The sequence below is a fragment of the Hyperoodon ampullatus genome, assembly GCF_949752795.1.
Source record: "Hyperoodon ampullatus genome assembly, chromosome: 10".
NCBI classification, from domain to species: Eukaryota; Metazoa; Chordata; class Mammalia; order Artiodactyla; family Ziphiidae; genus Hyperoodon; species Hyperoodon ampullatus.
The window spans coordinates 41,114,486-41,130,609 of NC_136923.1; the positions used below are offsets into that span (position 1 = coordinate 41,114,486).

General features: G+C 48.2%; 1 protein-coding gene across 8 annotated transcripts; it reads left to right on the plus strand.

Moving 5' to 3' along the window:
• Positions 1 to 1,487: 1,487 nt before the first annotated feature.
• Positions 1,488 to 12,219, plus strand: ELP6 (elongator acetyltransferase complex subunit 6; the record flags this gene model as incomplete). 8 transcript variants are annotated; one of them, XM_079713540.1, is made up of 7 exons in its annotated part: positions 1,488 to 1,541; positions 3,178 to 3,256; positions 4,254 to 4,324; positions 7,146 to 7,304; positions 8,689 to 8,886; positions 10,462 to 10,608; positions 12,091 to 12,219. In XM_079713540.1, 7 exons carry the CDS (start codon positions 1,488 to 1,490, stop codon positions 12,217 to 12,219), a joined length of 837 nt encoding a protein of 278 aa, XP_079569666.1. The 8 variants fall into 8 exon arrangements, with proteins under 8 accessions (XP_079569666.1, XP_079569667.1, XP_079569668.1 ...); XM_079713541.1 differs by having other exon boundaries at positions 7,146 to 7,264; positions 8,685 to 8,886; positions 10,438 to 10,608; XM_079713542.1 differs by having other exon boundaries at positions 7,146 to 7,264; positions 8,685 to 8,886.
• Between the last annotated feature and the right edge of the window lie 3,905 nt (positions 12,220 to 16,124).

The following is a 16,124-nucleotide window of genomic DNA, read 5'->3' on the forward strand; positions in this document are numbered from 1 at the left end:
ATTGTGAAACATCCACTCTTGGCTGGAGGATCTAAGTGATTTTGACACATAGAGACAGGAGCCTCCATTTCCAGCCTAGATGCAGAGCTTCAGATAAGTGACTACATTCCACATCTATCTTTTTTAAAAAAATTAGTTTATTTATTTATATTTTATTTTTGGCTGCGTTGGGTCTTCGTTGCCATGCACGGCCTTCTCATTGCAGTGGTTTCTCTTGTTGCGGAGCACGGGCTCTAGGCACACAGGCTTCAGTAGTTGTGGCTCGCAGGCCCAGTAGTTGTGGTGCACAGGCTTAGTTGCTCCGAGGCATGTGGGACCTTCCTGGACCAGGGCTCGAACCCGTGTTCCCTGCATTGGAAGGCGGATTCTCAACCACTGCGCCACCAGGGAAGCCCCACCTCTATCTTAATCTTCTCATTTCCATGGAAACCCTGGGCTACTTTGCAGTACAGGCCACATTTTGACTTTTTCTTCAAACAGCTGTGCTCTGATGTGAACCCAGATCCTCATACAACTTTCTCCTGTGCTTGTTGATAGGCCCGTGGGCTCCACTTGTTTGCTATCTCCCTCACTGTAGTGATCAAATAAACTTGACTTCTTCGAATTACACGTTTATCCCTGGGGATGTGAGGTTGATTGGGCTAGAAGAAAACTATACATGGTATAGTAGATATAAATGGTATGGAAAAAAAAAAATAAAAGCGGGGGAAAGGATAAGAAGTGCTGGGGAAGGGGCTGTTGCGATTTAAATAGGATGCTTACGAAACACCTCGGTAATAAAGTGACATCTGAGCAAAGATCTGAAAGAAGTGGGGGATTTTTTGAACGGCTGAGTATCTAGGAAAAGAGCTGCAGAGGAAGGGGAAACAGTGCAAAAGCCCCAAGGAAGAGCTTGCAGAGCGTGTTTCAACCACACTTGGTCAGTGACCCTACGTTGACAATGACCCACTCCATCGTTACTCCCTTATCCTACTTTTTCATTTTTCCATAGAACTTTTCAATATATCATTCCGTGTTCATTATGTTTGATTTCTGCTTTGCGCGAGGGAGGGCATCTTCGCCAGTCTGGGTCGCCGATGCAGCTCGAACTTCTAGCAGTGTGGGGCACGCCGCAGGAGTTCGACAGGCCGTACTGTCCGGAGGCCCCGGGCCGGGGAGAGAGAGCGGTCAAGGTAAGGAGGAAGAAACCGGTCTCCTGGGGCCGCGGTGGGGTGGGGGTGGGGGGAAGCCCCTGCTGGGGACCCGCAGGTAAGGAGCGCACCTCCCAGCGCCCCGGTCCCCCGGCCGGATGCGCATCTCCGCGCGTGCGCCGGGTGCGGCCCGGGTCAAGGCGCCCGCCCAATTGGCTGCGGCCGGCGCCTAGAAGCGGCGTTGCGCGTGCGCGCTCCTTCCGCGCGGCCTTGTGGCGTGCGTTTTGCTTTTCACCCTCCGCTGTCTCCGCGGCAGCCCCATCTTCCCGTCTAGTGTGCTCGTTCCCGTTGCTCGGAATGTTCCCGGAACTCAATAACCTTCTCAATACCACCCCTGACCAGGCGGAGCAGGTAAGAGATTGCACGGCCGGGAAGGGGGCGCGTCCTGGGAGCGTGGCGGAAGACCGTACGGGAAGCGCACGCGGACCCGTGAGAAATAACGCGACGTCCGGGGATCCCGGGGCGCCTGGGAGTTGTAGTCCAAAGAGGGCCCGCCCGGGGCTGGCCTGGACATTTGGGCTTGTGGGAGGTGGGCATCTGGCGCCTTCTCAAAGGCCGTGCGTGCCCTTGAAAGTCCATAGGAAGCATGTCCGACGTTTGGATTGGCTTAAGTTCACAGACGTGTACCGGGCGAGCCCTTTGCGTGTTCAGTGTGGTGGGAGTTCCGGCGCCCCAAAAGAGGCTGCCTGAGAGGAGAGGAGAGTTTGACTCTCCACCCATCACGTGGGACCAGCTTCTTAACCACCCTGAGCCTCCCTCTGGCTCGGGAGCGCTCGGCAGGTCGCAGTGAATGCTGCTGCTCCTCTTCCTCTTCGTGTTCTCGAATAGTGCTCTTTGAAGCTGCTCTCAGCCCACGTTGGATTGTAGGAGTCCACCTTTGGCACCACAGGCTCGCTACTCTTGTTTTCTTCTCCCTCCTTCTCACACTCTAGGGCATTTCGAAAATTTCCACGCTTTCGCCCAAGGGTTACCTCTCCTAGGAATATACCTGACTTATTTCATAGCTGTTGTCTTTCTGATGAAATGGTAAGCTCTTCCAGAAAGACAAGACAGAAAGGGTGTAAAGCCTTTTTTTGACTCCCTAATGCCTGGCAAATAGTATTCAGTGGATACTTGTGCATCTTAATTGCCCAGCAGTTCTTCTCTGCCCAAGCCTCCAGATGGCGCTGGTTACCTTGCCAGTTACTACTAGCACCTCCAAAGTCCAAGCCCAGGGCCACAGGGAATGGAGGATAGAAGTGGGCGCCAGGAAATGACAGATGGCGCTAGGGTTAACCCTCAAGTTCTGCTAGTGTGATCTTTCATATTTTATAAGTGAAAAAAATCACAACAGCACAGAGACGACGTTCCCTGTCACTGAGAAAGAACTAGGGGTGGCTGGAGCAGGGCAGCCAGGCCCTGCAGAGGCCATTGTTAGAGGTCTTTCCAGGGCTCTCCATGATCAGAGCTCTGCCTGAAGCAGTTTCCAGGGCCTTTGGGAGGAGGACTTTGATACTGGAAGTCTCTGTCAACAACTACTTCTTCACTCTCCCCTACCTAGGGGACAGAATTGGAAGCAGGATTAGAAATAGGGAGGAAGCTGGATCAGATGACTTTTTAGAAGACCCCTTAAAATCTTGGCAGTCAGTGATTTTTGTTGGATTCCATGATAAAAGCTTCCTTTGTTCAGGATTTAATTCTCTCCAAGACTGGTGTGGAAGAGAAGGGATTCTATTCTTTATTGCCTTGGGAATTATGAGGTTGAGATATGCTTGCCCATAATGAGTGACTTAATACCAATCATTTTAATTATTGGTTTTTCCATAATTTTGACTTATTTTCTTCTTTTTGTGGTTAAATACACACACACACACACACACACACACATATATGCAGAGTCTCCAGGTGTAGAAATTTAGGGGTGGATACAACCGACTAGATTTTGACACTCAGCTGACCTCTTTCCTGGGACTCTAATTCATCTTTTTGTGCTCTTCTTAACTTTTAGGGGAAACTGACTCTACTCTGTGATGCCAAGACAGATGGCAGTTTCCTTGTGCACCACTTTCTCTCCTTCTATCTCAAAGGTATGGACTGTAGAAAAAGAAAACCCAGGCAAAAAAAAAAAAAGCCTGATTCAGGAAGCAATAGGAATCATATTAACTAGCCAGGGCTTTGGTGTTTGGGCAGCCAGATGGCTGTTTATCAGGTAACTGATTACTGGACCATCTGGTTCCGTCTCCTAGTCTGCCAGAGAGTGGCATGTGCTCCCTGTATCCAGTCCCGCCTTCCACTTCTCCACGTCCTGCATAGGCACTGCCTCCCTGAGGTCCTTGTGTGGCCTTCTCATTTAGTTGCTCCTTGGTCCTTGTCTATTTTGAAGTCTCTAGGCACTTGACCCATTAACACTTTGCCCTGGCAGTAGATGCTTCCTAAAGAACACAGGGAAGAAAACAGCATGGCCATTGCAATTCACACACAGAAATTGATTAGAAGAAGAAAACAGCCAAATGAAAAAAAGACTTATTGATTCTCCTTGTGTCCCCACTGAGCCAGGCCAGGAAACAGGGTAGACCTTTGGCACTCTTAATTGTAATAATTTACAGCTTTGAAAGTTATTTTCCTTTCCAGATGATGTTATTGTCAGCTTATAAAGACCAAGAGAATCTACAGATAAATTATTAGAATTAATTATGTTCATAAGGTAGCTAGAGCTTCTTTGTGCTCCCCTTGTCTCCTCTTGGGTATAAGACTAGTTTAAAAAATCCATTGTACTTCTGTACACCAACAAGCAGTTAGAAAAATATAATTTTTTAAAAACCACAATTTATTTTCAGTGGAACAAATTAAGATTCCTAGTAATACCTCTCACAGAGGAAGTACATCTTAGAATCAATGAAATAAGGTATAATTATTAAATACGAAAAAAAGTACATCTTAGAATCAAATTGGGTATGTCAGGTTGCAAGGCTTCGGTTCTCTAGATCTGCCTCATTGCTTTTGTTTCCAGATGTATGAAGTATACGAGACTGATTGTAAGTAGAGACTTTATTAAAAATCAGTTTATTTTATTTTATTTTCCAGCTAATTGTAAAGTCTGCTTTGTGGCACTCATCCAGTCCTTCAGTCACTACAATATCGTGGGACAGAAGCTGGTAAATATTTTAGAACTCCATGATGGGATCCCTGAGTGAGTGTGTGTGCCAGGCATGTGTGAGTGTGCTGTCAGGCTGGGCTTCCCTGTTTGGGTTGTGGAGAATTTAGCAAGGGAGGGACTAATGAAATCATGGAATCCTGAACCCCTTCTCTGAAGGGCTAAGGCAGAATCTCTATGTGTTTTGTTAATTTATAAAGTTTGTAGAACCAGATCTGGTGTGTGTTTTTTAAAAATATTTATTTGCACTGGGTCTTAGTTTCGGCAGGCGGGCTCCTTAGTTGCGGCTTGTGAACTTTTAGTTGCGGCAAGCATGTGGGATCTCGTTCCCTGACCAGGGATCAAACCCGGGCCCCCTGCATTGGGAGCACAGAGTTTTATCCATTGCCCCACGAGGCAAGTCCCAGATCTGTTGTTAATTAATCAAACCCTTCTCTGTTGAGTCTGGACCAGTTAAGTTTTTCTCCTTCCCAGTGTGAGCTTTAATCTTGTTCCTAGTGAGTGAGAGATCATAGCTTGGTCTGCTGCCAAGTTGAGTGCCTCCCACTGTGTCTCCCTAAGTCTAGGGCTTAGGACCCAAATGTGGGGAGAGGCAGGCGCTTTTGTCATGTGCCCCTTACCTGATCTTGGTTTGCCCCTCATCTCATTAGATGCAGCCAAGCAAGAATAAGATGGCCCAGAGGCTGGTGAACTTCCTGGCCTGGCTTGGCCCATTGCTTGTGACCTGTGACCTGGTGAATTTACTGGGTTGTTATTGTAGTGTTTTTTTTTTTTTTTTTTTTTTGCGGTACGCGGGCCTCTCACAGCCGCGGCCTCTCCCGTTGCGGAGCACAGGCTCCGGACGCGCAGGCTCAGCGGCCATGGCTCACGGGCCCAGCCGCTCCGCGGCATGTGGGATCCTCCCGGACCAGGGCACGAACCCGTGTCCCCTGCATCGGCAGGCAGACTCTCAACCACTGTGCCACCAGGGAAGCCCTGTAGTGTGTTTTTTTAAAGTCCTGCTAGGATTTTTTTTTTTTTTTTAATTTTTTGGCTGCGTTGGGTTTCTGTTGCTGTGCGCGGGCTTTCTCTAGTTGTGGCAAGCAAGTGCTACTCTTCGTTGCAGTGCACGGGCTTCTCATTGCGGTGGCTTCTTTTTGTTGCTGAGCATGGGCTCTAGGTGCGCGGGTTTCAGTAGTTGTGGCACGCAGGCTCAGTAGTTGTGGCGCACAGGCTTAGTTGCTCTGTGGCACGTGGGATCTTCCCGGATCAGGGCTCGAACCTGTGTCCCCTGCATTGGCAGGCAGATTCTTAACCACTGCGCCACCAGGGAAGTCCCTTGTAGTGTGTTTTTGCTGTTTGTTTTGATTAGGTCAGCCTCAGAGAGGGAGAGAACCAGGCCACCCATCAGCAGTGATCTTTGAAGTGCCAGTCATACTATTGGGCCACATCACTGCCTCTTCTCTAATGGGGAGAAAACAATGAGAGAGTGAGAGAAGGTTAAGCTCTTTCTCATCCTTTGCAGGGAAGGGAGAAGTTCCTGTGTTAGAGGTCAGATCATGAGCTCAGGGAGCATTGTCATGTCACGAACATGTATTGCACAGGTCTGTGAGGCATGTCTGTGGCCCTAACATCTGTTTTTATAGATGAGAAAGTTGTGTATTCTCATATCCAGTTTGGCTGCTTTTTCTTTTACCTTGGAATCATCAACACGGCAGGAATGACGTGCACAGCACTGGGTGTGCAAAGTATTAGAGCATGAGCTTCCATCCTCTTGGTGTATTATTGTTCTTACATCAGGAGAATGGTAATGAGTGAGAGCAAAGTTGATGATCAGGAATCCTTCTCTCTGCCAGGGTGGCTACTGTTGTTAATGGTGTCACATATAGTGAACTCTGGTGTATGAATGAGTGATTGAGGCCTGGTCTAGGGGCATGAGGAGTCTAAGGAGTTCCCATGTCACCTGTCTCTGCACAGACAGAACGGTGGGTTGCACATTTAGATAGTGTCACCATCTCTGGGTGTTTGTTGAAATGCACATTCTTGGGCCCTGCCCCCAAGGCTTCTGGTTCTGGAGATCTGGAGTGGGGCTCAGGGATCTGCATTTTAATCAGGTATCTCAAGAGATTCTTAATTGCATGTTTCATGAAGACCTATATTTAAGGAGTGCTGGTCTAGAGCAGGGGTTGACCAACCACAGCCTGCACCCCCTGTTTTTTGTAGATAAAGTTTTATTAGAACACAGCCAGCCCCATTTGTTCGTGAATGGTCTATGGCTGCTCTTGCTCTACGGTAGCAGAGTTGAGTAGCTGCAGCAGAGAATGTCATCCTGCCACCGTCTTTACTGTTATTATTTACTTACTGTATTTTTTTGAATATTTGAATTTTCTTTATTTTTTTATACAGCAGGTTCTTATTAGTTATCTATTTTATACGTATTAGTGTATACATGTCAATCCCAATCTCCCAATTCATCCCACCACCACCCCCCCCTTACTGTTTTTAAAATTTTATAACTACATGCCTTTAAAAAAGAAACTTTATATTACTATTATAAATTAAAAACCAGTACTGGGTAATCATAAAAATAAATATATAAGCAAAAGAAAGTAAATTTAAAAAAAATGTGACAGGTAAATGTAAGTGCACATCTGAAAGCAGAACGGGAATTGTGTGTTGGGAACACCCAGGGGAGGCAAGACATGGGCTCCTCCGGAGCGGGGACAGGCACATGTCTGCAGGGTTCAGAACGTGTCTGGAGCCCTCTCGTGAGCTGCAGTCTAGCCTCTCTGATGGGTCCCCCGCAAGACGCAGGAACTCACTCGCCTCTCCTTCGGGTGTAGGGTGTCAGTCTGACCACAGCACGGGAATGCGGGCAGCTCGTGTTCCTCGAGGGTCTCAAGTCCGCGGTGGACGTCTTCTTTCGGCCTCAGGAGGAGCCACACCCCCTGCAGTTCCTCAGGTCAGTCAGCCCACGACCCAGCCCAGAGCACACCTGGCAGGTAGGCCCAACCCAGGGTTGCTGTGTGATTCCTTCTCCTCAGTGTATGGGAGGGCAGAGCTGGCTTCAGGAGTCAGATACCTCCCTGGTGTCACAGCATTATCGGAAGGTCCTTGGCTCTGACCGTGGGCCAGAGAGTGTGTGGCTGTCCCTGAAGCGATAGAAAGCATTATTTGCTGGACATGTGGCAGAACAGTGTGCTTTGCTGGTTTTTCCAACCCTGGCTCACAGCCTTAGCACACACTTCTGTTCTGTTCTTGGCTTGATCCGGGGTCAGCAAACTATGGGCCATGGGCCAGCTACCTGTCTTGGTAAATAAAGTTTTGTTGGAATAGCCACACTTGTTTGTGGCTTGTCCACAATACTTGTTTGTATTGTCCCTGGCTGTCTGGCACTACAGCAGCAGAGGTGAGAGTTGAGACAGGGACCGTACGACCCACAAGCCTAAAATATTTACTGTTGGCCCTTTAAGAAGAAGTTTGTTGCCTGCAGGTTGGTGTTCCTGCTTCTTGTCTTTCCTGAGCATCAGTCACAGATGTAGCAGATGCCGCACCTGGCTGCTGTGCTTCCTCCACCCCAGGGAGTCTGTACGGGACCTCTCCCCGCTCTGCCCTCCCTCAGACTCAGCCTTACATAGTGGCCGGGCTCAGTGTGGAGTCAGAAGGCCAGGTGTCCTGACCCTGTGTGTGTGTGGCCTGGGGCACAGTCCTTCGCATCTCTGAACCTGGGTGTCTTTGTCTGAATGCGTGGGCCTGGTTTACACCTGAGCCCAGGTTATAGGGCACTGTTGTCCCTGCTGTCAGTGGGGCTCAGCCCTGGAGTGTGGGGCAGTGGGGCTAGTGCCTGGGCCCCAGGCCCCGACCTATTGCTGGGAGACAACTGCTGTAGTCACTGGGGAGATGGAGGTAGCAGGGCCACCTGTGTCTCAGAAACAGGTCGGACCTGGTATGCACACGAGCACACCGGTAGCTCTTAGACTGCTGCCCTCACCCCCAGGACACCTGAAATGTTGCTTAACTTTCATACCCAATTGTGACCTCCTGGGAAGGCCTCTCCTGCCCAGTCCCAGTGAGTCTTTCAGATGCCTTAAGCTCTTGGATTGAGAGGCTGTATGAGCCTCGGGGGCTGTTTATTTCTGTGTCCGCCAGTTTTTAGCACAGTGCTTTGTACCTAGTAGGCATCAGGGAATATTTGAACTGAAGTAAATGTACTCACGTGTGCATGCGTGTCTTTTCTTCCCAGCCAGATCGTGAGCCCCTTGGTGCCAAGGACTGGAATCCAGTTCCTTCCCTCCCCCTAACCCTTTCCTGTGGTGCTGCACAGTCTCATAAACACTTGTAGAGCACGTGAGCTCTCTGGTAACTTTTGCCTTGTGTCCCAGGGAGGCCAACTCTGGGAACCTGCAGCCGCTGTATGAGTTTGTGCAGGAGGCCCTGAAGCCCATGGACAGTGGAGAGGCTGCCTGGAGGTGCCCGGTGCTGCTGGTGGACGACCTCAGTGTGCTGCTAAGCCTGGGCGTGGGGGCAGTGGCGGTGCTGGACTTCGTCCACTACTGCAGAGCCACCGTGTGCCGGGAATGGAAGGTAATCATGGGCCTGCTCCCTGTGCTCCTGCCTGTGACCCGTACGGGCCAACAGGCCCAGGCCTCACTTGCGTGCAGTGATCTTTTCTGTTTAATTGCTTGGGGCTTTGGCTTTACCCTGGCAGGCCCAGGAACCTTTCAGTCAATGCACCTTGCTCTCCACTACCTGCCACTGATGAAAAATAAGGCCCTGAAAACTAAAAGGGTGCCCGGCACTGTCTTTAACGGCGCTGGTCATTGCGGTACTGCGGCTGTCCCCGCTCTGCCACGCGCTGTCATATTGCTCTGAGTGTGTTTTGAAGGTTGGCCGAGATAATGGGTGTAAAACTGCTTTAAAAATTGTGAGGTGAAAAAAAAGAAAAATTGTGAGGTGAAGGGACCTCCCTGGCGGTCCAGTGGTTAAAACTCTGTGCTTCCACTGCAGGGGCACGGGTTCGATCCCTGGTCGGGGAACTAAGATCCTGCATGCCGCAAGGTGCAGCCAAAAAAAAACCCCCCGAAAACCAATATGAAAATTGTGAGGTGCAATACAGGGATAGGGTGTAACCTTCATTGTCAAGTGGTGAGGCAAAAATAGAAATTCTGCCATACTAGAGATTTTAACAAAATAGAAGCAGCTGTGGTGCCCATCTCCCAGGAACCAGACAGCAAGAGTTAAGTGAGGGGAAGCTTGTAGCACGGCAGCTCAGCGTGTGGTCCACGGGGCCAGGCTGGGTGCAGAGCAGTGGGGAGGGGGTAATGGGTTGGCCAGGGGTGTGTGGATCCAGCAGTGCATGTTGCTCACCTCCTGCGTGTAAGGTCCTGCCTGGAAGCTGGGGTCAGGGGACCTTCTGAGGCCATCCTGGCTACAGTCACAGGGCCAGGTGCCAGGGTGATGGGGAGAGAAGGGAAGGAGGAGGAAATGTATGGGGCTTGGAGGACACAGTTCACTGGGGCTTGTGGAGGGAGTGAAGCAATCAGTCAGCTGCTGCAGCTCAGCCTGCTCTGTGGCCCACTACCAACCTCTTTTTGTAAAAATACTTCTTTCAGTTGAAAAAGTAGAACTTGGGAATAGTTCAGTAAAGAAAAAAAGAAGATATAAACAGTATAAAGGCTATTTTAGCCAAAAGTAACTGTCTCTTTTCCTCCGTTGTATATCCTTCCAGAGAGTCTATGCAGTCATGAACACGTTTGTATGTACACTTGTTTCCCCGCATTTTTCTTCACATTATTGGTAACCTACCATTCACACAGTTTGGTACTTCTTTTCTTTTACTAACACACAGTATGTTTTGGTGTCCGTTGCCCCAAAACAGAACACACAGATCTGCTTTATTCTTTTTAACAATTGGACACTATTCCTTGCTTGTGGATGAATCGAGCTGGAAGTACAGGTTGGATGTGCTGGTGAAACTATCCAGCAGATGATTGCAGTTATGGTCCTGGAGCCCAGGCACGGGTGCTTCCCACACAGCGGATGCTACAGCTGGGAGGCTGATCTGTGAGAGGGGTGCAGGGCAGTGGAGGCTCTGAGAGCCCAGCACACCCTGGTCCTGGCGTCCCTTCCCATCAGTCTCCATCATGGTCTCTGTTGCAGGGAAATGTAGTGGCCCTTGTGCACGACAGTGGAGATGCTGAGGACGAGGAGAATGACATCCTGCTGAATGGCCTTGGTCACCAGAGCCACCTGATACTGCGGGCTGAAGGCCTGGCCACCGGCTTCTGCAAGGATGTGCATGGGCAGGTGCGCAGGGACTGGGGCTCACTGGGAGCTGCTCGCCTCCCGAGTCTAGGCTGCCCATGGGATAGTGTCTGGCTGTGGGGTGGTCTGGTTGGGGCGTGCCCTCAGGTGGAAGGGAAGCCTCAGAAGTTGTGTGAATGCAGGTCAGAGTCTGCCCCAGGTGGTGCTTGGCCCCGTGCACCAAGGCAGATTTTCCATGGTGGTCCATTTGCAGCCAAAAGGGAGCTCCTGAAGAGAAGATGGCTGTGTACAGGGGAAGGCAGTAAACAGCGGAATTCCTCTGCAGGACCACAGCAGGCTTTGTGTATTCAGGCCAACACCGTTCCTTTTAAAATAGAGACTTGGGATTTCCCTGGTGGCGCAGTGGTTAAGAATCCGCCTGCCAATGCAGGGGACATGGGTTCGAGCCCTGGTCCGGGAAGATCCCACATGCCGCGGAGCAAGTAAGCCCGTGTGCCACAACTACTGAGCCTGCGCTCTGTAGAGCCCGCGAGCCACAACTACTGAGCCCACGTGCCAGAACTACTGAAGCCTGCGCACCTAGAGCCTGTGCTCCGCAACAAGAGAAGCCACCGCAATGAGAAGCCCGTGCACCGCAACTAGAGTAGCCCTGCTTGCTGCAACTAGAGAAAGGCTGCGTGCAGCAAGGAAGACCCAATGCAGCCAAAAAAAATTTTTTTAAATAAAATAGAGACTTGGGGAGGCCATTCTCCTGGCTGGCGTTGCCGCCCCCACTGCTGCCCCTGCCTGGGATGTTTGGAGTACTTAGGTGGAAGCTGAGTCCTGCCCTGGGAGGGAGGTCAGGTTCTCCCCACGCCCAGGGGCTGCCGTGGTTCTCTGCCTTCTGAAACTTCTCTTTTGGGATCACCCCAAAGCCTTTACCATCTCTTCCAGGTTAACTTCATGTTGACCACTTTTGACCCTTTAAGGGTGGGTGGGCGTTTTGGCCCAGAGTCGTTCAGAGTCGGGTGTGGAAAACAAAGCACAGGCCCAGAGATGCTGTGCTGGTGGTGCGCCCCAGGCATAGCCTGAGGAGAAGCTTCTGCTGGCAGCTTATGGCTCTGAAGCCAGTCAGCCCCCCATAGCTTTCTAGTCACTAGAGACAAATGTCCAGTCTTCCTGAGCCTTGGAATTGAATGTACACGTTCTGTTGTGTTGATTTTCAAAATTCATCTAGCCAAAAAGTACAAAACCATGCACACAGAAAAGACCAAAGGGAAATACACAAAAATACTTTAATGGTTCTTCTCTGGATTTACTTTTCTTTGTCTCTCATGTTTTCTGTAATGAGCAAATATTACTATTGTAATGGAGGGGAAACATTTATTTTTAGGTGGCTGGTAATAAGCTTTGTTTTGGAAGTCGGTCCCATTACTGCATGGTGCATGACCTCAATTGAAGGTCACCGATGAGGCAGGAAGGGTTCACAATGGAGCAGGTATTTGGGGGTGCCTTTCCTCTTTCACTCTTCTCTTTGTCACTTAGCTGAGGATCCTGTGGAGGAGACCATCAGAGCCCGCAGCCCAGCGAGATCGGAGCCTCACTTACCAGTACAAGATACAGGACAAGAATGTGTCCTTTTTTGCCAAAGGAATGTCTCCTGCTGTTCTGTGACCTGATTTAGGGGCAGCTGAAGCTACCTTGGACTATTTTTAGTTGTGAAAGATAAAGCAACTGAGCAGAAATGGATCTTTACACCTTTGTTGTGGACTGGCAGTTCCACTGTGACCCAGGGATGGTGGAATGGTGCTGTGATGGTTTGCCTTTGTTCCCCTGGGCCCTGTTTAGAAAACACATGAGGAAGCTGCAACCCTGCCTCAGCTGAGATGCTGCATGTTGAACTGGGTGAAATGGGTCCTCTGGAGCCTTCCTCGTAAACACGCTTTAGCCCCAACTGCCCATTTTTGGTTGTGGTGCCTTTCAGAGCCAGAATGGGTGTGGATGTACTAGCCAGGAGGCAGTCCTGGATGGCACGTGTCCAAAGTGACAACCAGGATATTCGTGGCCAGCACAAAGTGAGTTCCCACCTCATGGCTTCTTGTGGATTGTCTCATTTAATTTTCACCTTCATCCTGAAAAAGTATTTTCTTCTTCAGTCCAGTCAGGAAATAGGCTTCGAGAGGTTTGGAAGCATGCTCAAAGCTGTAGAGCCTGCTGCCAGTAACGGAGGCCTGACTGAAGTCCACGCTTGCTGACTGACCCTCATGGAAACCAGAGGCAGGCTCCTGCCCAGTTCACGAGTTGGCTCTTCTTATTTCTGTTGTAGCTGAGCACCTGGCCCATATGCTGAGGAGACCAAGCCATCGCGGGCCCGGCACCCTGGCCTTGGCCACACGAGGCCCCATGTAGGGCACAGGTGTGCATGGCCTTGGTGAGGGGGAGAAGGAATGTTCTTGCTGCCAGGTAGGCTAGGACCTTGGGGAGGAGCCAGTGCCTCCCTCACCTGTGAAGACTGAAGGCGGTGAGCTCTTCCCCAGCATCCTGTAGATGCCACTTGCCACACTCAGCCCTTCAGTCAAGGTCACCTCTGAGTATTCTCTTAGAATGGGTACATTTTATTGTATGTACATTATACCACAAAGAATCTGATTTTAAAAATAAATAAAATGGAATGGGCTTCCCTGGTGGCGCAGTGGTTGGGAGTCCGCCTGCCGATGCAGGGGACACGGGTTCGTGCCCCGGTCTGGGAGGATCCCGCGTGCCGCGGAGCGGCTTGGCCCATGAGCCATGGCCATTGAGCCTGCGTGTCCGGAGCCTGTGCTCCGCAACGGGAGAGGCCACAACAGTGAGAGGCCCACATACCGCAAAAAAAAAAAAAAAAAAAAAAAAATAAATAAATAAATAAATAAATAAAATGGAAAAATAACACTGCAGGGACTAAGGAAGTTTCATATCCATTGTTTAATTTTAACTTTTTTTAAACATTTTTTAGTCTTTGCAAAAGGGAACAATTTATCACCCCACTCCTCAAGTCATACTGACTGTAGTGTTAGTTTTCCCATTGAAACAGTAGCTGCTTTTCTTCTCAAAATACTGCAGGCTTGATAGAATATTTTAAAATTATGAGTGTAACTTAAAAGAAGGTAGTCATGAAAGAATCCAATGATTCTTTTATTAATATGTCAGTATTTATACAGCTTCCTATGAGCTGCAGTTCTGAATGGGTAAGGCACCACAAAACATTTTTTGCATGATATGCTATTATATTTCTTCACTTGATTTATAAATGTTTTCATTAAATTTTTAATGTTTAATGGCTACTTGGCATTTTTTGGTGTCATTATATTCTAATTTGCTTAGGTATTCTCTGGGCATGTCGGGTTCTGATTTTTGTAATTATAAATTATGCTGTTATGAATTTTACATCTATACCTGTTTGGGGATGGGGGGAAGTATTTGTTTCCTTAGAACATTCATTCATTCAACAAATACTGAGCACCTTCTGAGGGTATGACAGTGACAAAATAGGTCCCTGCCCTTGAAGATCTGATGTTCTAGTAGAGGAGACAGAGACAGTCAACAGAATTGAGAATTAAGAGACATAGAGTTATTAAAGTAAGACAAAGTTTATCAAATATTCTTTAGTCCCTATTCTATATTTTTTACAACTGGCCATCTTTTTTTTCCAGGTTTTTTTTGTGTGTGTGTGCGGTACGCGGGCCTCTCACTGTTGTGGCCTCTCCTGTTGCGGAGCACAGGCTCCGGATGCGCAGGCTCAGCGGCCATGGTTCACGGGCCCAGCCGCTCCGCAGCATGTGGGATCTTCCTGGACCGGGGCACGAACCGGTGTCCCCTGCATCGGCAGGCGGACTCTCAACCGCTGCGCCACCAGGGAAACCCTAAGAGATATAGAGTTAGACCATGATAAGTGCTCTAAATAAAACAGGGAGGAGGCCTACAACGGGTGAGGAATGATGACATTTTAGAGCCTACTCCCTGAAGTGGAATTTCTGAATGGAAGCATGGACTGACCCTCACATGTCATCAAGTTCTTCAGGATGATGGCGCCAGTTAACAGTGATCTATAGGTTTCTTCCACCAACGTTGGGTTAATGACTAGGATATAATTTTCTCTGTTTTCCCATATGTATAGAGTCCATTCCTCACCCTTAATTATTTATCAATTAAAATCTGGTGTCAACCTTATTTTTTATTTGTAATATTCTGTTTTATTTTAATTTTTTTTCTTTTTTTTAAAATTACTTTTTGGCCGTGTTGGGTCTTCGTTGCTGCACGGAGGCTTTCTCTAGTTGAGACGAGCAGGGGCTACTCTTCGCTGAGGTACGTGGGCTTCTCTTTGCGGTGGCTTCTCTTTGTTATGGAGCATGGTCTCTAGGCATGCGGGCTTCAGTAGTTGCGGCGCGTGGGCTCAGTAGTTGTGGCTCTCGGGCTCTAGAGCGCAGGCTCAGTAGTTATGGCGCACGGGCTTAGTAGCTCTGTGGCATGTGGGATCTTCCCGGACCAGGGCTTGAACCTGTGTCCCCTGCATTGGCAGGCGGATTCTTAACCACTGTGCCACCAGGGAAGTTCTTCTTTGTAATATTTTGGAAAGTAAGATTTTATCATTGTCTTTGTTCGTGTATATTTTTCTACATTCTGGTTTTTAAAAACTAACCTTCAGAAACATTTTTTAAATATTCAGATATATTCAGATATATTCATTAATTCAAGAAATATTTGTAGAACACCTATTTTATATAAGGGGTTATTAAGATAAAGACATCTGCTGCACTCTAATGGGCATAGAAAATAGGAACTTCTTGTGATGCAGTGGAGAAGGTGATGAGGGCCATAAAAATAATTCAAGTTGGAGGTCCAGTGGTTAAGACTCAGTGCTTCCACTGCATGGGGCGCAGATTCGATCCCTGGTCAGAGAACTAAGATTCCACATGGTGTGGCAAAAAAAAAAAAAAAAAAAAAAAATTTCGGGGAGGTGCTGGTGGTGAGATGAATTGGGAGATTGGGATTGACATATATACACCAATATGTATAAAATAGATAACAAATAAGAACCTGCTGTATAAAAAAAAATAAAATTCAAAAAATTTTTCAAGTAATGGGGGGCTGATAGGTTGATGGTCATAGGAAAGAGGGAAAGAGTGGTTGTTTCCCCTCACTTTTTTTTTTGAATTGAGGGAGCAGAGAGTTGGGGAAGAATTTATGGAGGCAGTACTATTTGAACAGGATCTTGGAATGTTCTATTTTGTCTCTGACGGTATCTTAGTTCTTCAGGATTCAGAAATGTATATTTCTTCCTCAGTGGAATGAAGGTGCTATTCTTTGTTGTTTTTTTTTTCAACTTTAAAGTAATTTTTAAAATATGCTTAAAATTTTGACTTGTTTAGAATTTGTTACAGTATTATAATTTGTTTCCATGCTGATAACTAAATAGCCAACAGTATTTACTAAAAAGTAATGTTCTTTTCTCTTTATGTAGTTCTGATTTATTTATGTGTAAAGTTCGTAAAATGAACCCTCTGAAGTTTGTCTTTAGTAGGTATTGAAAAGTTAGTGTATGT